Source organism: Oncorhynchus tshawytscha, linkage group LG02 (genome assembly GCF_018296145.1).
Source record: "Oncorhynchus tshawytscha isolate Ot180627B linkage group LG02, Otsh_v2.0, whole genome shotgun sequence".
Taxonomy (NCBI): Eukaryota; Metazoa; Chordata; class Actinopteri; order Salmoniformes; family Salmonidae; genus Oncorhynchus; species Oncorhynchus tshawytscha.
In genome coordinates, this window is record NC_056430.1 from 3,295,709 (window position 1) to 3,319,700 (window position 23,992).

A 23,992-nucleotide genomic window follows, 5' to 3' on the forward strand; every position below is an offset into this window, starting at 1 on the left:
GGGAGAAGAGGGGAGGAGGGAGGGAGAAGAGGGGAGGAGGAGGGAGGGAGAAGAGGGGAGGAGGAGTGAGGGAGAAGAGGGGAGGAGGAGGGAGGCAGTCCGAAGATGTAGGGTACATAAGAGGTTCCCAGTTTCACCCTCTAAGGATTCAGAGAGAGAGAGAGAGAGAGCGTGTGAAAGAGTGAGTCTGAAAAAGAGAGAGACAGAGATATAGGTGGTAGTAGCAGCAGATTCTGAACATAACAGTCAGTAGTAGTGAGGTTGTTTCTCTAGCAACCTCTCATCTCTCACACAGGACTGATAGATGAAATAGATTGATACTGTGTTGATCCTCCAGGGGAAATCCAGTCAGGACCAGAAACAGTGGGAGCTCTGTAGACAGCTTATGTAGACAGACAGCTGATCTCTATAGATTTCCAGGTTAGTCAGGTCAGTCTCTCTGAGATAGAATCTCTTCTACAAGAGCAACCAGGGAAGTGAAAAAGAAGGCGCTGATCTGAAGAGAGGAGTCTTTCTGGTCGGTGAGAGAGAGCGAGAGAGATGGGCATCCCCCTGCCTGGTTGTGTGTCCCTGACCCCCCTGGTCTTGACCTTGACCCTCACCCTGCTGCTGGCCCTCAGACTGGACCACCTGGTGGAAGCATGCAGCTGCAACCCAGCCCACCCCCAGCAACACTTCTGCAGCGCTGAGATAGGTATGTTTATCCATGTAAAGGCCTGTTTACACCTTCATTTAGCCAGGTGTGTTGGTCTGGGTGGATGATACACATCCAGGGAGTGCAGGTGAAGACTGGCTGGTGTTTTCAGTATCTAGACTACAGAGACAGAAAGGTTTGGTGTTTCCAGTATCTAGACTATAAAGACAGAAAGGTTTGGAGTTTCCAGTATCTAGACTACAGAGACAGAAATGTTTGGTGTTTCCAGTATCTAGACTAATCTATGGTCTTTCTCTTTATTTTATTTGACCTTTATTTAACTAGGTAAGTCAGTTAAGAACAAGTTTTATTTACAATGACAGCCTACCAAAAGGCAAAAGGCCTCCTGCGAGGATGGGGGCAAAACACACATCATGACAAGAGAGACAACACAACACTACATCAAGAGAGACCTAAGACAACAACATAGCAAGGGAGCAACACATGACAACACAGCATTGTAGCAACACAATATTACAACAACATGGTAGCAACACAACATGGTACAAACATTATTGGCACAGACAACACCACAAAGGGCAAGAAGGTAGAGACAACAATACATCACACAAAGCAGCCACAACTGTCAGTAAGACTGTCCATGATTGAGTCTTTCTCTGCTTTCCTTTGTTGAATAGCTGTGAGAAAACACTACTAGCTACTACTATTATAATTATGAAAACTGTTGTGCATCATACATTTGGATTTAATAGGCTGATTGTTACAAGGAAAGCTAATCTAGTTCTTGTTATTGGTTTTGTTTGATACTACTAACAGCACAGGAACATCCTAATTTAATCTGATCAAATGGTTTTAGCTTAGAGGAAATGGCCACGTTCAAAAATATTAAGTAAGTGCACTCGTGTACTCTCACATGCACTCTCACATGCACTCTAAAACCCAATCAAAGTCAGAAGGCCCACCCACAGCATCAAATTGCTCAGAAAACAATGGTCTCTCTTTCTGCCAAAGCCAACAGTTCAGTTTGACTCTGGGTCTCCTGAACCAGATTGAAGAGTTCTAGGGGGTATAACAACATTGAAGAGTTTGCCAGATAACTTTCCTACATATCCTTAAACAAATTCATATGTCTTTAGTGTTAGAGGAAAACTGGAAAGTCAAACAGCTACTGTATTTGAAGGTTTGTCTTGAGATGGATAACATTTGGATCATACTCTGCAATACAGCCCAGTAGAGATAACTGTAGAGGGGAGAGCTCTCTGACACAAGCGTTCTTGTGATTTCATCTTTATGTGGAGAAAAAAGTGTTGCCTGGCAACCAAAACTCTTTGCTCCGGACAAATACTACACCATGCCCATAGACGTTAGTTTCTTCTCCACAATGAGTCTGGATCTGAGTACCTCCCTGACGATTTCTAGAATGGAAAAAAATCAAGCAGTTCTGATTGATCCCAGAAACTGATGGGGCTGGGCTAAACCAGAATAGACATGGGTAAAGCGACAGTTTGAAAATGTGTCATTGGCTTTGATACTCTGATAGGTCAGAGATGATCCAATTGCTGATGACTTTGTTTTATGCAAAACTCTCATTTTGACGTTAAGACAAACAACTTCAAAGATGGCAGTCTCAGACTGAAGTACGAAGCGAACAGTAGAGCAGCGGAGGAATTCTGTTTGAGTCACCAGGCAAGCAAAAGTGATGAAAATAGGTCTGTTGTCAAGCCTAAAAACACAGGTCTAACTACAAAGTTACTACAGAGTCACTACAGATCTAACTACAGAGTCACTACAGGGCTAACTATAGAGTCACTACAATTCTAACTACAGAGTTACTACAGGTCTAACTACAGAGTTACTACAGGTCTAAACTACAGGTCTAACTACATAGTTACTACAGGCCTAACTACAGAGCTACTACAGGTCTAAACTACAGAGTTACTACAGGCCTAACTACAGAGTTACTAAAGGTCTAACTACAGAGTTACTACAGGTCTAACTACAGAGTGACTACAGGTCTAAACTACAGGTCTAAACTACAGAGTGACTACAGGTCTAACTACAGAGATAATACAGGTCTAACTACAGAGTTACTACAGAGTCACTAAAGGGCTAAATACAGAGTTACTACAGGTCTAACTACAGAGTCACTACAGGTCTAAACTACAGAATTACTACATGTCTAAACTACAGAGTTACTACAGGTCGAACTACAGAGTTACTACAGGCATAAACTACAAATGTAACTACAGAGTCACTACAGGTCTAACTACAGAGTCACTACAGGTCTAACTACAGAGTCACTACAGGTCTAACTACAGAGTCACTACAGGTCTAACTACAGAGTTACTACAGGTCTAACTACAGAGTTACTACAGGTCTAACTACAGAGTTACGACAGTTACTACAGGTCTAACTACATAGTTACTACAGAGTTATTACAGTCTAAACTACATAGTTACTACAGGTCTAACTACAGAGTCACTACAGGTCTAACTACAGAGTTTCTACAAGTCTAACTACAGAGTCACTACATAGTCACCACAGGTCTAACTACAGAATTACTACAGGTCTATACTACAGAGTTACTACAGGTCTATACTACAGAGTTACTACAGGTCTAACTACAGAGTTAATACAGAGTCACTACAGGTCTAGCTACAGAGTTACTACAGGTCTAACTACAGAGTTACTACAGGTCTAACTACAGAGTTACTACAGGTCTAAACTACAGAGTTACTACAGGTCTAACTACAGAGTTACTACAGAGTCACTACAGTTCTAACAACAGAGTTACTACAGGACTAACTACATAGTTAATACAGGTTTAACTACAGGTCTAAACTACAGAGTTAATACAGGTCTAAACTACAGAATTACTACAGGTCTAACTACATAGTTACTACATGTCTAAACTACAGAGTCACTACAGGTCTAACTATAGAGTTACTACAGTTCTAACAACAGAGTTACTACAGGTCTAACTACATAGTTACTACATTGTTACTACAGGTCTAACTACAGAGTCACTACAGGTCTAAACTACAGAGTTACTACAGGTCTAACTACATAGTTACTACAGGTCTAAACTACAGAGTTACTACAGGTCTAAACTACAGATTTACTACAGGTCTAAACGTCAGTGTTACTACAGGTCTAACTGCAGAGTTACTACAGAGTTACTACAGGTCTAACTACATAGTTACTACATTGCTACCACAGGTCTAAACTACAGAGTCACTACAGGTCTAACTACAGAGTCACTACAGGTCTAAACTACAGAGTCACTACATGTCTAAACTACGGAGTTACTACAGAGTTAACAACAGAGGTACTACAGGTCTAACTACAGAGTTAGTACAGGTCTAAACTACAGAGTTAGTACAGGTCTAACTACATAGTTACTACAGGTCTAAACTACAGAGTTACTACAGGTCTAAACTACAGAGTTACTAGAGGTCTAAACTACAGAGTTACTAGAGGTCTAAACTACAGAGTTACTACAGGTCTAACTACAGAGTCACTACAGGTCTAAACGTCAGTGTTACTACAGGTCTAACTGCAGAGTTACTACAGAGTTACTACAGGTCTAAACTACATAGTTACTACAGAGTTACTACAGGTCTAACTACAGAGTTACTACAGGTCTAACTACAGAGTCACTACAGTTCTAAACTACAGAGTTACTACAGGTCTAACTACAGAGTTACTACAGACCTAACAACAGGTACTACAAGTCTAAACTACAGAGTCACTACAGGTCTGACTACAGAGTCACTACAGGTCTGACTACAGAGTCACTACAGGTCTAAACTACAGAGTCACTACAGGTCTAAACTACAGAGTTACTCCATGTCTAAACTACGGAGTTACTGCAGGTCAAATCTACAGAGTTACTGCAGAGTTACTACAGGTCTAAACTACAGAGTTACTGTAGAGTTACTACAGGTTTAACTACAGAGTTACTACAGCTCTAAACTACAGAGTTACTACAGACCTAACAACAGGTACTACAAGTCTAAACTACAGAGTTACTACAGGTTTGACTACATAGTCATAGTCACTACAGGTCTAACTACAGAGTTACTACAGGTCTAAACTACAGAGCTACTGCGAAGTTACTACAGGTCTAACTACAGAGTTACTACAGGTCTAAACTACAGCGTTACTACAGACCTAACAACAGTTACTACAAGTCTAAACTACAGAGTCACTACAGGTCTGACTAGAGAGTCACTACAGGTCTAACTACAGAGTCACTACAGGTCTAACTACAGAGTCACTACAGGTCTAAACTACAGAATTACTACAGGTCTAACCTACAGAGTTACTACAGGTCTAAACGTCAGTGTTACTACAGGTCTAACTGCAGAGTTACTACAGAGTTACTACAGGTCTAAACTACATAGTTACTACAGAGTTACTACAGGTCTAACTACAGAGTTACTACAGGTTTGACTACATAGTCACTACAGGTCTAACTACAGAGTTACTACAGGTCTAAACTACATAGTTACTACAGGTCTAAACTACATAGTTACTACAGGTCTAAACTACATAGTTACTGCAGAGTTACTACAGGTTTAACTACAGAGTTACTACAGCTCTAAACTACAGAGTTACTACAGACCTAACAACAGGTACTACAAGTCTAAACTACAGAGTTACTACAGGTTTGACTACATAGTCACTACAGGTCTAACTACAGAGTTACTACAGGTCTAAACTACAGAGTTACTACAGAGTTAACAACAGAGGTACTACAGGTCTAACTACAGAGTTACTACAGGTCTAAACTACATAGTTACTACAGGTCTAAACTACATAGTTACTACAGGTCTAAACTACAGAGTTACTACATGTCTAAACCACATAATTACTACAGGTCTAAACTACATAGTTACTACAGGTCTAAACTACATAGTTACTACAGGTCTAAACTACATAATTACTACAGGTCTAAACTACAGAGTTACTACAGGTCTAAACTACAGAGTTTCTGCAGGTCTAAACTACAGAGTTACTACAAAGTTAATACAGGTCTAACTACATAGTTACTACAGAGTTACTACAGGTCTAACTACAGCGTTACTACAGCGTTACCTCAGGTCTAACTACAGAGTTACTACAGGTCTAATCTACATAGTTACTAGAGTTACTACAGGTCTAACTACAGAGTCACTACAGAGTCACTACAGGTCTAAACTACAGAGTCACTACAGGTCTAAACTACAGAGTCACTACAGGTCTAAACTACATAGTTACTGCAGAGTTACTACAGGTTTAACTACAGAGTCACTACAGGTCTAAACTACAGAGTCACTACAGGTCTAAACTACAGAGTCACTACAGGTCTAAACTACAGAGATACTACAGACCTAACAACAGGTACTACAAGTCTAAACTACAGAGTTACTACAGGTTTGACTACATAGTCACTACAGGTCTAAACTACAGAGTTACTACAGGTCTAACTACAGAGTTACTACAGGTCTAAACTACAGAGTCACTACAGGTTTGACTACAGAGTCACTACAGGTTTGACTACAGGGTCACTACAGGTTTGACTACAGGGTCACTACAGGTTTGACTACAGGGTCACTACAGGTTTGACTACAGGGTCACTACAGGTTTGACTACAGGGTCACTACAGGTTTGACTACAGGGTCACTACAGGTTTGACTACAGGGTCACTACAGGCTTGACTACAGGGTCACTACAGGCTTGACTACAGGGTCACTACAGGTTTGACTACAGGGTCACTACAGGTTTGACTACAGGGTCACTACAGGTTTGACTACAGGGTCACTACAGGTTTGACTACAGGGTCACTACAGGTTTGACTACAGAGTCACTACAGGTTTGACTACAGGGTCACTACAGGTTTGACTACAGGTTTGACTACAGAGTCACTACAGGTTTGACTACAGAGTCACTACAGGTTTGACTACAGAGTCACTACAGGTTTGACTACAGAGTCACTACAGGTTTGACTACAGAGTCACTACAGGTTTGACTACAGAGTCACTACAGGTTTGACTACAGAGTCACTACAGGTTTGACTACAGAGTCACTACAGGTTTGACTACAGAGTCACTACAGGTTTGACTACAGAGTCACTACAGGTTTGACTACAGAGTCACTACAGGTTTGACTACAGGTTTTTGACTACAGAGTCACTACAGGTTTGACTACAGAGTCACTACAGGTTTGACTACAGGTTTGAGAGTCACTACAGGTTTGACTACAGAGTCACTACAGGTTTGACTACAGAGTCACTACAGGTTTGACTACAGAGTCACTACAGGTTTGACTACAGAGTCACTACAGGTTTGACTACAGAGTCACTACAGGTTTGACTACAGAGTCACTACAGGTTTGACTACAGAGTCACTACAGGTTTGACTACAGAGTCACTACAGGTTTGACTACAGAGTCACTACAGGTTTGACTACAGAGTTTCTACAAAGTTAATACAGGTCTAACTACAGAGTTCCTCTAGGTCTAAACTACAGAGTTACTACAGGTCTAATCTACATAGTTACTACAGAATTACCACAGGTCTAATCTACAGAGTTACTGCAGAGCTACTACAGAGTAACTGCAGAGTTACTACAGGTCTAACTACAGAGTTACTGCAGGTCTAAACTACAGAGTTACCACAGGTCTAACTACAGAGTTACTACAAAGTTAATACAGGTCTAACTACAGAGTTACTCTAGGTCTAAACTACAGAATTACTCTAGGTCTAAACTACAGAATTACTCTAGGTCTAAACTACAGAGTTACCACAGGTCTAAACTACAGAGTTACTACAGGTCTAACTACAGAGTTACTACATGTCTTAACTACGGAGTTACTGCAGGTCTGAACTACATAGTTAATACAGAGTTACTACAGGTCTAACTACAGTGTCACTACAGGTCTAAACTACAGAGTTACTACATGTCTTAACTACGGAGTTACTGCAGGTCTAATCTACAGAGTTACTGCAGAGCTACTACAGGTCTAAACTACAGAGTTACTACAGGTCTAACTACATAGTTACTACAGAGTTATTACAGTCTAAACTACATAGTTACTGCAGAGTTACTACAGGTCTAAACTACAGAGTTTCTTCAGGTCTAAACTACAGAGATACTACAGAGTCACTACAGAGTCACAACAGGTCTAACTACAGAGTTACTCTAGGTCTAAACTACAGAGTTACTACAGGTCTAAACGTCAGTGTTACTACAGGTCTAACTGCAGAGTTAATACAGGTCTAAACTACAGAGTTACTACAGATCTAACTACAGAGTTACTACAGATCTAACTACAGAGTTACTACAGGTCTAAACTACAGAGTTAATACAGGTTTAACTACAGGTCTAACTACAGAGTTAATACAGGTCTAAACTACAGAGATACTACAGGTCTAACTACAGAGTTACGACAGAGTTACTACGGGTCTAACTACATAGTTACTACAGAGCTATTACAGTCTAAACTACATAGTTACTGCAGAGTTACTACAGGTTTGACTACAGAGTCACTACAGGTCTAACTACAGAGTTACTACAGGTGTAATGTACAGAGTTACTACAGGTCTAACTACAGAGTTACTATAGGTCTAAACTACAGATTTACTACAGAGTTACTACAGATCTAACAACAGAGTTACTACAGATCTAACAACAGAGTTACTACAGGTGTAACTACAGAGTTACTACAGGTCTAAGCTACAGAGTTACTACAGGTCTAAACTACAGAGTTGCTACAGGTCTAAACTACATAATTACTAGAGGTCTAAACTACAGAGTTACTACAGGTCTAATCTACAGAGTTACTACAGAGTTACTAGAGGTCCAACTACAGAGTTACTTCAGAGTTACTACAGGTCTAAACTACAGAATTAGTATAGGTCTAAACTACAGAGTTGTTAGCCCTGTGGACCAACACATCCCTTTAGACCAAGACAGTCCTGTAGACTAACACAGCCTTGTAGACCAAAATATCCCTGTATACTAACACAGGCCTGTAGATTAACACAGCCGGTAGACCTGCAGACCAACACAGCCCTGTAGACCAACACAGCCCTGTAGACCAACACAGCCCTGTAGACCAACACAGCCCTGTAGACTAGTAGTTGAAGGTGAGCCAGTGGGAAAGCAACAGTAACACACTACTGAATCTCAATCTGCAGCTTCATTACCATCTCTATAGGACCAGGCTCACACTCTGCATACTAATTTTCATTACTTTAAAGGCTCTGACAGCCCATCATTGTGAACATGACAAGGACACTGATTCATTTGTTGAGTTTGATGTTTATACATTTGTTCTCAGGCTTAATGTGAAGACAGAGCGAACAATATAAAAAATGTCTGTCATTCATCTGAAAAATGTAAGCACCAATGTTCAGAGGGTACACCAAGACACTTCAGATACCGTCTATGGTGCACAGGAATTCTATCTATCTATCTATCTATCTATCTATCTATCTATCTATCTATCTATCTATCTATCTATCTATCTATCTATCTATCTATCTATCTATCTATCTATCTATCTATCTATCTATCTATCTATCTATCTATCTATCTATCTATCTATCTAATTCCATTCAAGGGGCTTTATTGGCATGGGAAACATGTGTTAACATTGCCAAAGCAAGTGAGGTAGATAATATACAAAAGTGAAATAAACAAAATTGAACAGTAAACATTACACATACAGAAGTTTCAAAACAATAGACATTACAAATGTCATATTATATATATACACTGCTCAAAAAAATTAAGGGAACACTAAAATTACACATCCTAGATCTGAATGAATGAAATATTCTTATTAAATAATTTTTCTTTACATAGTTGAATGTGCTGACAACAAAATCACACAAAATGATCAATGGAAATCAAATTTATCAACCCATGGAGGTCTGGATTTGGAGTCACACTCAAAATTAAAGTGGAATACCACACTACAGGCTGATCCAACTTTGATGTAATGTCCTTAAAACAAGTCAAAATGAGGCTCAGTAGTGTGTGTGGCCTCCACATGCCTGTATGACCTCCCTACAACGCCTGGGCATGCTCCTGATGAGGTGGCGGATGGTCTCCTGAGGGATCTCCTCCCAGACCTGGACTAAAGCATCCGCCAACTCCTGGACAGTTTGTGGTGCAACGTGGCGTTGGTGGATGGAGCGAGACATGATGTCCCAAATGTGCTCAATTGGATTCAGGTCTGGGGAATGGGCGGTCCATAGCATCTTATGCCTTCCTCTTGCAGGAACTGCTGACACACTCCAGCCACAAGAGGTCTAGCATGGTCTTGCATTAGGAGGAACCCAGGGCCAACCGCACCAGCATATGGTCTCACAAGGGGTCTGAGGATCTCATCGCAGTACCTAATGGCAGTCAGGCTACCTCTGGCGAGCACATAGAGGGCTGTGCGGCCCCCAAAGAAATGCCACCCCACACCATGACTGACCCACCGCCAAACCGGTCATGCTGGAGGATGTTGCAGGCAGCAGAACGTTCTCCACGGCGTCTCCAGACTGTCACGTCTGTCACATGTGCTCAGTGTGAACCTGCTTTCATCTGTGAAGAGCACAGGGCGCCAGTGGCAAATTTGCCAATCTTGGTGTTCTCTGGCAAATGCCAAACATCCTGCACGGTGTTGGGCTGTAAGCACAAATCCCACCTGCGACCTGGCCAAGATAAAGCAAAGCAGTGTGACACAGACAACAACACAGAGTTACACATGGAGTAAACAAACAAGCCAATAACACAAACAAGTCAAATGCACAGTAGAGAAAGGAAAGTCTATATACAGTGTGTGCCAAAGGCTTGAGTAGGTAGGCAATAAATAGGCCATAGGAGCGAATAATTACAATTTAACAGATTAACACTGGAGTGTTAAATGAGCAGATGATGATGTGTAAGTAGAGATACTGGTGTGCAAAAGAGCAGAAAAGTAAATAAAATAAAAACAGTATGGGGATAAGGTAGGTAGATTGGGTGGGATATTTACAGATGGACTATGTACAGCTGCAGTGATCGGTTAGCTGCTCAGATAGTTGATGTTTAAAGTTGGTGAGGGAAATAAAAGTCTCCAACTTCAGCGATTTTTGCAATTCGTTCCAGTCACTGGCAGCAGAAAACTGGAAGGAAAGGCGGCCAAATGAGTTGTTGGCTTTGGGGATAATCAGTGAGATATACCTGCTGGAATGTGTGCTACGGGTGGGTGTTGTTATCGTGACCAGTGAACTGAGATAAGGCAGAGCTTTACCTAGCATAGACTTATAGATGACCTAGAGCCAGTGGGTCTGGCAACGAATATGTAGCGAGGGCCAGCCGACTAGAGCATACAGGTCGCAGTGGTGGGTGGTATAAGGTGATTTGGTAACAAAACGGATGGCACTGTGATAGACTGCATCCAGTTTGCTGAATAGAGTGTTGGAAGCTATTTTGTAGATGACATTGCCGAAGTCGTGGATCGGTAGGATAGTCAATTTTACTAGGGTAAGTTTGGCGGCATGAGTGAAGGAGGCTTTGTTGCGAAATAGAAAGACGATTCTAGATTTGATTTTAGATTGGAGATGTTTAATATGAGTCTGGAAGGAGAGTTTACAGTCTAGCCAGACACCTAGGTATTTATAGTTGTCCACATATTCTAGGTCGGAACCGCCCAGGGTGGTGATGCTACTCGGGTGGGCGGGTGCGGGCGGCGAACGGTTGAAAAGCATGTATTTGGTTTTACTAGCGTTTATGAGCAGTTGGAGAAATATACAGAAATATACAGAATGGTGTCGTCTGCGTAGAGGTGGATCAGGGAATCGCCCGCAGCAAGAGCGACATCATTGATATATACAGAGAAAAGAGTCGGCCCGAGAATTGAACCCTGCGGTACCCCCATAGAGACCCCCAGAGGTCCGGACAACATGCCCTCCGATTTGACACACTGAACTCTGTCTGCAAAGTAGTTGATAAACCAGGCGAGGCAGTTGTCAGAAAAACCAAGGCTATTGAGTCTGCCGATAAGAATACGGAGATTGACAGAGTCGAAAGCCTTGGCCAGGTCGATGAAGTACACAGTACTGTCTTTTATCGATGGCGGTTATGATATCATTTAATACCTTGAGCGTGGCTGAAGTGCACCCGTGATCGGCTCGGAAGCCGGATTGCACAGTGTAGAAGGTACAGTGGGATTCAAAATGGTCAGTGATCTGTTTATTAACTTGGCTTTCGAAGACTTTAGATAGGCAGGGCAGGATGGATATAGGTCTGTAACAGTTTAGGTCTAGGGTGTCACCCCCTTTGAAGAGGGGGATGACCGCGGCAGCTTTCCAATCTTTAGGGATCTCGGACGATATGAAAGAGAGGTTGAACAGGCTGGTGATAGGGGTTGCAACAATGGCGGCGGATAGTTTTAGAAAGAGAGGGTCCAGGTTGTCTAGCCCAGCTGATTTGTACTGGTCCAGGTTTTGCAGCTCTTTCAGAACATCTGCTATCTGGATATGGCTGAAGGAGAAGCTGAGGAGGCTTGGGCGAGGGGGGGGGCGGAGCTGTTGGCCGGGGTTGGAGTAGCCAGGAGGAAGGCATGGCCAGCCGTTGAGAAACGCTTATTGATTTATCAATGGTGACCGTGTTACCTAGCCTCAGTGCAGTGGGCAGCTGGGAGGAGGTGCTCTTGTTCTCCATGGACTTTAGTGTCCCAAAACCTTTTGGAGTTAGAGCTACAGGATGCAAATTTATGCTTGAAAAAGCTAGCAGGATGTTTTTGTACTGGTCAAGGGCAGTCAGGTCTGGAGTGAACCAAGGGCTATATTTGTTCTTAGTTCTGCATTTTTTGAACGGGGCATGCTTTTCTAAGATGGTGAGGAAATTACTTTTAAAGAATGACCAGGCATCCTCGACTGACGGGATGAGGTCAATATCCTTCCAGGATACCCGGGCCAGGTCGATTAGAAAGGCATGCTCGCAGAAGTGCTTTAGGGAGCATTTGACAGTGATGAGCGGGACCCATAGCGGAGGAGTATTTGGAGGGCAAGTTGGTCAGGATAATGTCTATGAGGGTGCCCATGTTAACGGATTTGGGGTTGTATCTGGTGGGTTCCTTGATGGACTCAGGTGGACTCAAATCAAGTTGTAGAAACATCTCAAGGATGATCAATGGAAACAGGATGCACCTGAGTGTTACGGTTTTCTTTGGGTGAAAGAGAGCCGGACCAAAATGCAGCGTGGTTAATTCGATACATCTTTAATGAAGATGAAGCACGAACAATACAAAAACAATAAACGTAACGTGAAAACCGAAACAGCCTAAACTGGTGCAAACTAACACAGAGACAGGAACAATCACCCACGAAACACTCAAAGAATATGGCTGCCTTAAATATGGTTCCCAATCAGAGACAATGATAATCACCTGCCTCTGATTGAGAACCGCCTCAGGCAACCATAGACTTTACTAGAAAACCCCACTAAGCCACAATCCCAAAACCTACGAAAAACCCAAATACAAAAACACACCACAAAATAAACCCATGTCACACCCTGGCCTGGCCAAATAAATAAAGAAAACACAAAATACTAAGACCAGGGCGTGACACTGAGCTCCATTTCAAGTCTCATAGCAAAGGGTCTGAATACTTATGTAAATAAGGAATTTATGTTATTTATTATTTTGAACACATTTGGAAACATTTCTAAAAACCTGTTTTTGATTTGTTATTATGGGGTATTGTGTGAAGATTGATGAAGAATATGTTTTATTTAATCCATTTTAGAATAAGGCTGTAATGTAACAAAATGTGGAAAAAACAGAAGGGGACTGGATCGTAATGCTAATCAGATCCTCTCTTTATTCTCAGTGATCAGAGCAAAGGTCTCTGGGGAAAAGGTTGTGTCTCCTGGCAACAGCACTTCTCCTTACCTGAAGATGATCCAATATGAGATCAAACTGATCAAGGTGAGTCCAGTAGAACCTTGCTCCTGTATCTACATCTTTATCTACAGTAGAACCTTGGTCCTATATCTACAGCTCTAAAGTAGAATATTGGTCCTGTATCTACAGCTTTATCCACAGTAGAACCTTGGTCCTGTATCTACAGCTCTTTCTGAAGTAGAACCTTGGTACTGTATCTACAGCTTTATCTAGGGTATAACCTTGGTCCTATATCTACAGCTCTATCTAAAGTAGAACCATTGTCCTGTATCTACGGCTTTATCTACAGTAGAACCTTGGTCCTGTATCTACAGCTTTATCTACAGTAGAACCTTGGTCCTGTATCTACAGCTTTATCTACAGTAGAACCTTGGTCCTATATCTACAGCTTTATCTACAGTAGAACCTTGGTCCTGTATCGACAGCTTTATCTACAGTAGAACCTTGGTCCTGTATCGACAGCTTTATCTACAGTAGAACCTTGGTCCTGCATCTACAGCTTGATCTACAATAGAACCTTGGTCCTGTACCGACAGCTTTATTTACAGTATAACCTTAGTCCTGTATCTAAAAATGGTTGATCAAAGTGAGTCCAGTTGAACCTTGGTCTTGTTCTACAGCTTTATCTACAGTAGAACCTTGGTTCTATATCTACAGCTTTATCTACAGTAGAACCTTGGTACTTCATCGACAGCTTTATTTACAGTATAACCTTAGTCCTGTATCTACTAAAGGTTAATCAAAGTGAGTCCAGTAGAACCTTGGTACTGTATCTACTAAAAGTTGATCAAGGTGAGTCCAAGGAAAACCTTGATTCTGCATCACATTTAATAAAGGTTAACCTGCAGTTTTATCTACAGCCAGTGCTTAAATGATAAATGGGGAGGTGCCAGAACAAAAAGTGAGCGCTAGAGGGGGATGACCTGGTGAGTTCTGATGTACCGGAACACATGAGACAAAATATTACCTTTATAATAAAGCATTGCATGCATATCATCACATTTGCGTATTGACATAGAGCAGTAGAGTACAGGTCACTTATAGTTGCACACATGGGGAACATTTTTAGTAGCTTAGGGTTGGCAGAATCTTTTTTAATACTGCACAAATGATCAAAATGGCAGACTACTTTGACACTGACAAATTGAGATCAATAAAAATGACCTTGTCTTGAATACATCCATAGCCTAGGCCTAGGTGTGTGGAAACACATATTGTAGGCTAAAATTATAAACATATCGAAATATATTTTATATTTGAGATTATTCAAAGTATCCACCCTTTGCCTTTATGACAGCTTTGCACACTCTTGGCATTCTCTCAACCAGCTTCACCTGAAATGCTTTTCCAACAGTCTTAAAGGAGTTCCCACATATGCTGAGCACTTGTTGGCTGATTTTCCTTCACTCTGTGGTCCAACTCATCCCAAACCATCTCAATTGGGTTAAGGTCAGATGATGGTGGAGGCCAGGTCATCTGAGGCAGCACTCCATCACTCTCCTTCTTGGTCAAATAGCCCTTACACAACCTGAAGGTGTGTTGGGTCATTGTCATCTTGAAAAACAAATGATTGTCCCACTAAGTGCAAACCAGATGGGATGGTGTATCGCTGCAGAATGTTTTGGTAGCCATGTTGGTTAAGTGTGCCTTGAATTCTAAATTAATCACAGACAGTGTCACCAGCAAGGCACCCCCATACCATCACACCTCCTCCTCTATGCTTCACGGTGGGAACCACACATGCGGAGATCATCCGTTCACCTACTCTGCATCTCACAAAGACATGGCGGTTGGTACTAACAATCTCAAATTTGGATCCATTAGATCAAAGGACAGAATTCTGCAGGTCGAATGTCCATTGCTCGTGTTTCTTGGCACAAGCAAGTCTGTTCTTCTTATTGCTGTCCTTTAGTAGTGGTTTCTTTGCAGCAATTTGACCACGAAGGCCTGATTCACATAGTCTCCTCTGAACAGTTGATGTTGAGATGTGTCTGTTACTTCAACTCTGAAGCATTTATTTGTGCTGCAATTTCTGAGGCTGGTATCTCCAATGAACTCTTCCTCTGCAGCAGAGGTAACTCTGTGTCCTTCTATCCTGTGGCGGTCCTCATGAGAGGTAGTTTCATCATAGAGCTTGATGGTTTTTGCAACTGCAAGTCCTTGAATTTTTTTTTAGCTGTCATAATATGAACTTTGTTTTTTACCAAATAGGGCTATCTTCTGTATACCACCCCTACCTTGTCAACTGATTGGCTCAAATGCATTAAGAAGGAAAGAAATTCCACAAATTAATGTTTAACAAGGCACACCTGTTAATTGAAATGCATGCCAGGTGACTACTTCATGAAGCTGGTTGAGATAATGCCAAGACACTCTGTCAAGCCAAAGGGTGGCTACTTTGAAGAATCTCAAATATAAAATATATTTTGATTTGTTTAACACTTTTTTGGTTAATACATGATTCCATATGTGTTAGTTCATAGTTTTGATGTCTTCAATATTATTTTACAATGTAGAAAATAGTAAAAATAAAGAAAATCCCTGGAATGAGTAGAAGTGTCAACTTTTGACAGGTACAAATTACCTCAACTATCCTGTATACATGCACATTGACTCGGTACTGGTACCCCCTGTGTATAGCCTCATTATATTTTTCACTTTAGTTTATATAGTAAATATCTTCTTAACTCTGTTGTCTTAAGAACCGCATTGATGGTTAAGGGCTTGTAAGTAAGCGTTTCACGGTAAGGTCTACACCTGTTGTATTCGGCACATGTGACTATAAACAAAACAGTTTGTACCAGAGACCCAGAGTGGTGCTCCTATGTTTCATAACATAGACAGCATAAAATAAAAGATGAATAACTTTCTACAAAAGCAGTCATTCATTCTCGGTTCAACATTACCATGTAACTTATTACTTTGTACAGTAGTAGTAATTATTGGTTAAACATTAAAATGTAACTCAATATTTTCTACAAAAGTAGTCATTCTTGGCTCAACATTAACATGTAACTGATCACAGCTGGAATGCATTTCACAGTACAAACGTATGTTTGATACAGATGCACTGAAATGATTTCCCCTTCGGTATGGTACATGTAGATTATAGTTGGAGCACTGTGCAACACCAGAGGTTTGTATGGTACATGTAGATTATAGTTGGAGCACTGTGCAAAACTAGAGGTTTCTAGGGTACCTTAATTCAACACCCGCCATCGCCAAATGCAGCTAGATTTTGGCATTGGCAGGTAAAATGTATATTTCACCAGTCACATTTGTAGGTCGTCAAGGCTCCACAGTGCGCGCATTTCACTCACATTTCTGAATAAAAAGTCAAGTTTGATCACATTTACAGTAAAATAAATGCTGCTGTAGCTGTTTTCAAAGTATTTCTGCTTTTTTGTTTCATAGCTAGTAATGTAATCGCACAAAGTCAAAGAATTACGAATCCTATATAGCCTATCCCACCTAGCGCTGCAACACCTCGTTGGGGGCTGTGCATACCTGAAGAGCTGAGTGAAAGATACATTTTTAGAAGTGCTACTCACAGGTATAAAAGTTGGTCTAATTTACTTGAAACGAAATTCTACTGAAGTGTCCTTGTGTTTCTTGGCTATTTACATTGTTTTGTTCACAAGCTAGGTTGTTTTTCAATGTTTGAGTTTCAACTGTTAGGGAAGAGAATAGAACATGGCTTCTAGTCAGACTCTCAATCTCACAGGCACAAACATGACTTGAGTCGTGTTACCACTGTGATATTTTGGTTTACTTCAAAATAATACTACATTTATTGTGTTTGTTGGTGTAATTTTTGGCTGATCATTTTAGGCCCTGGTTGGAGCACTGTGCAACACTAAAGGTATGTTTTTGTTCTCCACCCTGTAGATGTTTAAAGGCTTTGAGAAGGTGAAGGACATCCAGTATGTGTACACACCTGTCTTCTCCTCCCTGTGTGGAGTCAAACTAGACTCCAACAAGGTCCACTACCTGCTGTCAGGTAAAGTACTGCTTCATAAGAAGATAGAACAAATCAAATCAAATTTTCCTTGTCACATACACATGGTTAGCAGATGTTAATGCGAGTGTAGCGAAATGCTTGTGCTTCTAGTTCCGACAATGCAGTAATAACCAACAAGTAATCTAGTTAACAATTCCAAAACTACTACATTATAGACACAAGTGTAAGGGGATAAAGAGTATCAAATCAAATCAAATCTTATTTGTCACATACACATGGTTAGCAGATGTTAATGCGAGTGTAGCGAAATGCTTGTGCTTCTAGTTCCGACAATGCAGTAATAACCAACAAGTAATCTAACTAACAATTCCAAAACTACTGTCTTATACACAGTGTAAGGGGATAAAGAATATGTACATAAGGATATATGAATGAGTGATGGTACAGAGGAGCATAGGCAAGATACAGTATATACATATGAGATGAGTATGTAAACAAAGTGGCATAGTTAAAGTGGCTAGTGATACATGTATTACATAAGGATGCAGTCGATGATATAGAGTACAGTATATATGTATGCATATGAGATGAATAATGTAGGGTAAGTAACATTATATAAGGTAGCATGGTTTATACAGATGACTCAACACTATATACTACAAATAGGCAAAACATCAGTATAGAGACAATAATGGACTACAAAGGGAAAACCAGCCACGTCAGGGACAGCGACTTCTTGCTTTCTGACAAGCTAAACATCTTCTTCACCGGCTTTGAGGATAACACAGTGCCACTGCCACGGACCGCTACCAAGGACTTTGGGCTCTCCTTTGCTGTGGTTGACGTGAGTAAGACATTTAACGTGTCAACCCTCGCAAGGCTACCGACCCAGACGGCATCCCTAGCCACATCCTCAGATCATGTGCAGATCAGTTGGCTGGTGTGTTTACGGACATATTCAATCTCTCCCCATCCCAGTCTGCTGTCCCCACATGCTTCAAGATGGCCACCATTGTTCCTGTACCCAAGAAAGCAAAGGTAACTGAACTAAATGACTACCATCCTGTAGCACTCACTTCTGTCATCATGAAGTGCTTTGAGAGACAAGTCAAGGATCATATTACCTCTACCGTACCTGTTTTAAAAAAATAAAAATAAAAATTCTCTACCGGAGTTACACAGGAATAGCGTCACTGCTATTAGCTTCACGACTGACATTTGGACCAGCAATATCAGCCCCATGAGCATGCTGAGTCTGACAGCACAGTGGGCCGTCGAGGATTTCGTACTGAGGAAAGTCATATTGCATGCTCATGAATATGCTGGTTGTCATACTGCTGCTGCCATTTCAATGGCATTTGAGAACATGTTTGAAACTTGGAAACATGAACACACTAGCTAGCTCCATTCGAACAACTGACTCGAGAAATAAGCTCATCAACTGCACCTGCAGCAGACGTGTGATGGCCTTGAAACGTCTGCTGAATAAAACTGACAGGCATGTAAACAAATGTTCACAACATTTGAGAAGTTTTATGTGCATATGAAACATTTCTGGGATCTTTATTTTCAGCTCATGAAACATGGGACCAACACTTTACATGTTGTGTTTATACTTTTGTTCAGTGTAGTATTTGTATTCTAATTCCAACGCCACCGATTCTGTGGAGTGCACTCCACCGAACAGTGGAGTGCGCATTCCCATTCTGACTTCACCAATGCTAAGCTAACCAGTTTGTACTGGCCCACATTGGCGAATGAAACAGTTGCCCTTGACAACAGTTTGCCCTGGCAACAAAACTGCCCACGTAGGCTGTGAACAAGTGTCGCCACCATGCTTTACTGTCGTCACTATGCTCGATGCTATGTACAAGGACAGCTACTTCGATGCAGACAAAAAACAGGGTTTACATGAAATGTTACATACTCAGCTGGACAAGATGGAAATGGACACAGTGACAGTGCACATGGAGGAAGAGAGGCCACGGATTTTGGTTGAGAATGAAAAGACTGAACAAATGAACAGTGAAACAGCACAGCAAGTAAGTGAAAGAAATAGGTTTTGATTATGTTTTACTGGTAATGGGGACATACATAAATGACAACAAAATAACTTTTTGGTCAGTGTGGTGTGTGTGTGTAACCTTTTTTTAACTAGGCAAGTCAGTTAAGAACAAATTCTTATTAGCAATGACGGCCTACCAAGGCCAAACCCGGAAGACGCTGGGCCAATTGTTCGCCGCCCTATGGGACTCCCAATCATGGCCGGATGTGATACAGACTGGATTCGAACCAGGGACTGTAGTGACGCCTCTTGCACTGAGATACAATGCCTTAGAACGCTGTGTCCATGTGTGTGTGTTAACTATTTAACTGTAATAGAATGCTTAATAGGCCGCAAAAATTGTAAATTATGGGTATCGGTATTGTTTTTTTGTGCAAGGAAAATATTGGATAGCGGTATCGCCAAAAAATGATGTTAAAATGTTCATAGATGACCAGCAGGGTCAAATAATAATAATCACAGTGGTTGTCAAGGGTGCAACAGGTCAGCACCTCAGGAGTAAATGTCAGTTGGCTTTTCATAGCCGATCATTCAGAGTATCTCTACCGCTCCTGCTGTCTCTAGAGAGTTGAGTTTAGAGTTTATATATTGAGTTTATATATTCTTATTTCCATTCCTTTACTTACATTTACAATTTACGCTTTTTTACCAACTTTTACTGACACCAGCCATATTCAACTGGTGTTGAGTGTTCGTAAATTAGTCAGTTATTCTGCACTCTGACACACTCAGACGAGAGTGCTCTGAAATTGGAGTAGATAGCCAGAGCGCATTTACCAGCTATGTCTATCTACAGTTGTCGCAGTGACATTCTATTGAAACAGATTCTTGTTAAGACATGTAGCTAGCTAGCTAAACAATGAACCATACTCATGACGTTACTACCCTGCATGAATCTGCAGGTAGCTAACCAACCAGGTTCAATGTTAGCTAGATAATATTAGGATTTAACTAGCAAAGCTAATGGCTCTGAGATACGAATAATAAGATCATGCACGTACCGTTAGCTAGCGAGCCAGCCAGCCAGCTAACATTAGCTAGCTAGCTAACAGTACACTTTAACTTGAAATGAAAATTACTTTCTGTCAAAATAAGAAACAAGTAATATCTGAAAATGTAGCTAGCTAAACTATCTTACCCGGATACATCATGGATGGGTGTTTCTCCCTGTCACAGATGCCATGGTTACCCTTAGTTTGAAGATCTAGTGTTTTCTCCATCTCCTTAGCTATCATACTCTAATTCCACTGATTTCAGAACTCGGTTCTCCAGAAAATGGCGAGCAACACTTATGCAGTTCTACTATGTGATACATAAAAATAAAGCTGCGTTAGACACATACACATATTGACCAGCTCAAATTGACCGAAGTGTGCTATATGGCAGACCAATCCGAACCTCTCTCTCGGCATGTCCAGCCCACTCATCATCTCAGCCAATAATGGCTAGAGGGAAGGTGGCTGCCTTTTTCTGTGGCTAAACCAACTAGGCTCTAATTTAACAATTTTATTTGTATTTACAGATGGCATACAAGTCTGTTATTAAGGCACATGAAAGTTCCAGAAGGAATTTCTGCCAAAAAACACATTTTGATAAAAAAAACAAGTTTACATTCAAATGGCTCTACTGTGAAGTAGTAACCCGTGACATACGCATAGTTTCCTGAAACGAGTCACAAATATTCCAAAACATGAATCCTGTTTGCAATAACGCACTAAAGTAAAACTGCTAAAAACATGTCAAATTAACTTAATCTCCTGAATACAAAGTGTCATGTTTGGGACAAATCCAACACAACACATCACTGAGTACCACACTTCATATTTTCAAGCATGGTGGTGGCTGTATCATGTTATGGATATGCTTGTTATCTGCAAGGACTGGAGAGTTTTTTAGGATACAAATAAACGGAATAGAGCTAAGCACGGTCAAAATCCTAAGGGAAAACCTGTATGGTACATGTAGATTAAATTTGGAGCACTTTGCATCTCCAACAGACACTGAGAGGTGAATTCACCTTTCAACCGGAAATTAACCAAAAACACATGGGCAAATATACACTGGAGTTGCTTACCAAGAAGACAGGGAATGTTCCTGAGTGGCTTAGTTACAGTTTTGACTTAAATCAGCTTGGAACACTATGGCAAGACTTGAAAATGACTGTCTAGCAATGATCAACAACCAATTTGACAGAGCTTGAAGAAATGTAAAAAGATGTGCAAATATTGTACCATCCAGGTTGCAAAGCTCTTACAGAGTTACCCAGAAAGACTCACAGCTGTAATCACTGCCCAAAGTGATTCTAACAAGTATTGACTCATGGATGTGAATTCTAGCCTGGTTCCTCTCTAGGTTTCTTCCTAGGTTTTGGCCTTTCTAGGGAGTTCTTCCTAGCCACCGTGCTTCTACACCTGCATTGCTTGCTGTTTGGGGTTTAAGGCTGGGTTTCTGTACAGCACTTTGAAATATCAGCTGATGTACGAAGGGCTATATAAATAAATTTGATTTGAATTCTTATGTACATTTCTGTATTTTATTTTCAATAAATTTGCTAACATAAAAAATCTGTTTTCACTTTGTCATTATGGGCTATTGTGTGAATCCATTTTGAATTCAGGCTGTAACACAACAAAATGTGGAATAAGACAAGGGGTATGAATACTTTCTGCAGGCACTCTACAACACATACTGTACCTTCATTGGCTTACAGTGTTGACCCAATTTATGTTGTTCTGCAGGTAGTATGTGGAGTGATGGGAAGGTGTCTGTGTTGTCCTGCAGGTAGTGCGTGGAGCGATGGGAAGGTGTCTCTGTTGTCCTGCAGGTAGTATGTGGAGTGATGGGAAGATGTCTGTGTTGTCCTGCAGGTAGTATGTGGAGTGATGAGAAGGTGTCCATTGGACTGTGTGATCTGGTAGAACCCTGGGACAACCTGTCCATGTCGCAGAAGAAGAACCTCAACTACAGATACCAGATGGGCTGTGACTGCAAGGTGAGTTCTCAATGTCTCACTGTCTTTGTTTTTCTCTCTCTCTCTCACAGTAAGCTATAACATAACCCAAACCCCTTCCTGTTGTCCCCAGATTACCACTATAACCTGGTTGTTACCAGATTACCACTATAACCTGGTTGTTACCCCCAGATTGCCACTATAACCTGGTTGTTGCCCCCAGATTGCCACTATAACCTGGTTGTTGCCCCCAGATTGCCACTATAACCTGGTTTTTGTCCCCAGATTGCCACTATAACCTGGTTGTTGTCCCCAGATTGCCACTATTACCTGGTTTTTGTCCCCAGATTGCCATTATTACCTGGTTCTTGTCCCCAGATTACAATTATTACCTGGTTGTTGTCCCCAGATTGCCACCATAACCTGGTTGTTGTCCCCAGATTGCCACTATAACAACCTAACCCAAACCCCTTGTCATTATCCTCAGATTGCTACCTGCTACTCAGTGCCTTGTGCCACCACTACGGATAATGAGTGTCTTTGGACTGACTGGCTGCTGGTTAACAGTCTGAGTGGGGAGCAGGCCAGACAGTATGCCTGCATCAAAAGCTCAGACTCGTCCTGCAACTGGTACCGGAGCAGCCCACCACCAGAGAATGACTTCATGGACATGTCAGACCCCTGAGAGGGGTAGGATTGGGGTTAGGGAGGTGCTACTTTACTCCAGGACAGAGAGAGAAGAGGGGTAGGGGCACTGAGTACTACTGCTGCATTCATGTGCTACTTGGAAATTCATACATGCTTGACTGGGAAACTTGAGTCGCTGTTTTCTCATGGAATTATCAATATTACAGTTTCCAACATCCAAAACAACGTTTAGTAGGATTGCTGAGTTTCTGATTTTCAGAGGAGCACATGATCGGAGCACCAGACACAGAATATCTCTTCCTATTTCCTGACTAGTTCTCCAGAGTCCAGAGGCTCCTTGTATCTCCTACTCCCTCTGATTTAGGGATGAGGTCTGTCCTGTCACTATGTATGTATGACTATGAAGCTAACAACAGACCTGCATCCTATGCTAGCTTGCTACCGATGGCCTGGCTAGCTGTCTAATTCGCCGTGACCCCCAACCAACCTCTCCACTCACTGGACCCTTTTGATCACTCGACTAAGCATGCCTCTCCTTAATGTCAATATGTCTTGTCCATTGCTGTTCTGGTTAGTGTTTATTGGCTTATTTCACTGTAGAGCCTCTAGTCCTGCTCACTATACCTTATCCAACCTATTAGTTCCACCACCCACACATGCAATGACATCTCCTGGTTTCAATGATGTTTCTAGAGACAATATCTCTCTCTTCATCACTCAATACCTAGGTTTACCTCCACTGTATTCACATCCTACCATACCTTTGTCTGTACATTATACCTT

General features: G+C 41.4%; 2 protein-coding genes across 3 annotated transcripts in view; one reads left to right on the forward strand and one right to left on the reverse strand.

The window, feature by feature from the left end:
* Positions 1-23,992, reverse strand: part of LOC112247479 (synapsin-2) — a 215,159-nt gene that overhangs the window by 53,479 nt on the left and 137,688 nt on the right. The window lies entirely within an intron of this gene.
* LOC112247481 (metalloproteinase inhibitor 4) lies at positions 190-23,695 on the forward strand. The gene is made up of 5 exons (XM_024416254.2): positions 190-694; positions 13,512-13,609; positions 17,474-17,585; positions 22,479-22,603; positions 23,049-23,695. Exons 1-5 carry the CDS (start codon positions 541-543, stop codon positions 23,244-23,246), a joined length of 687 nt encoding a protein of 228 aa, XP_024272022.1. The 5' UTR covers positions 190-540; the 3' UTR covers positions 23,247-23,695.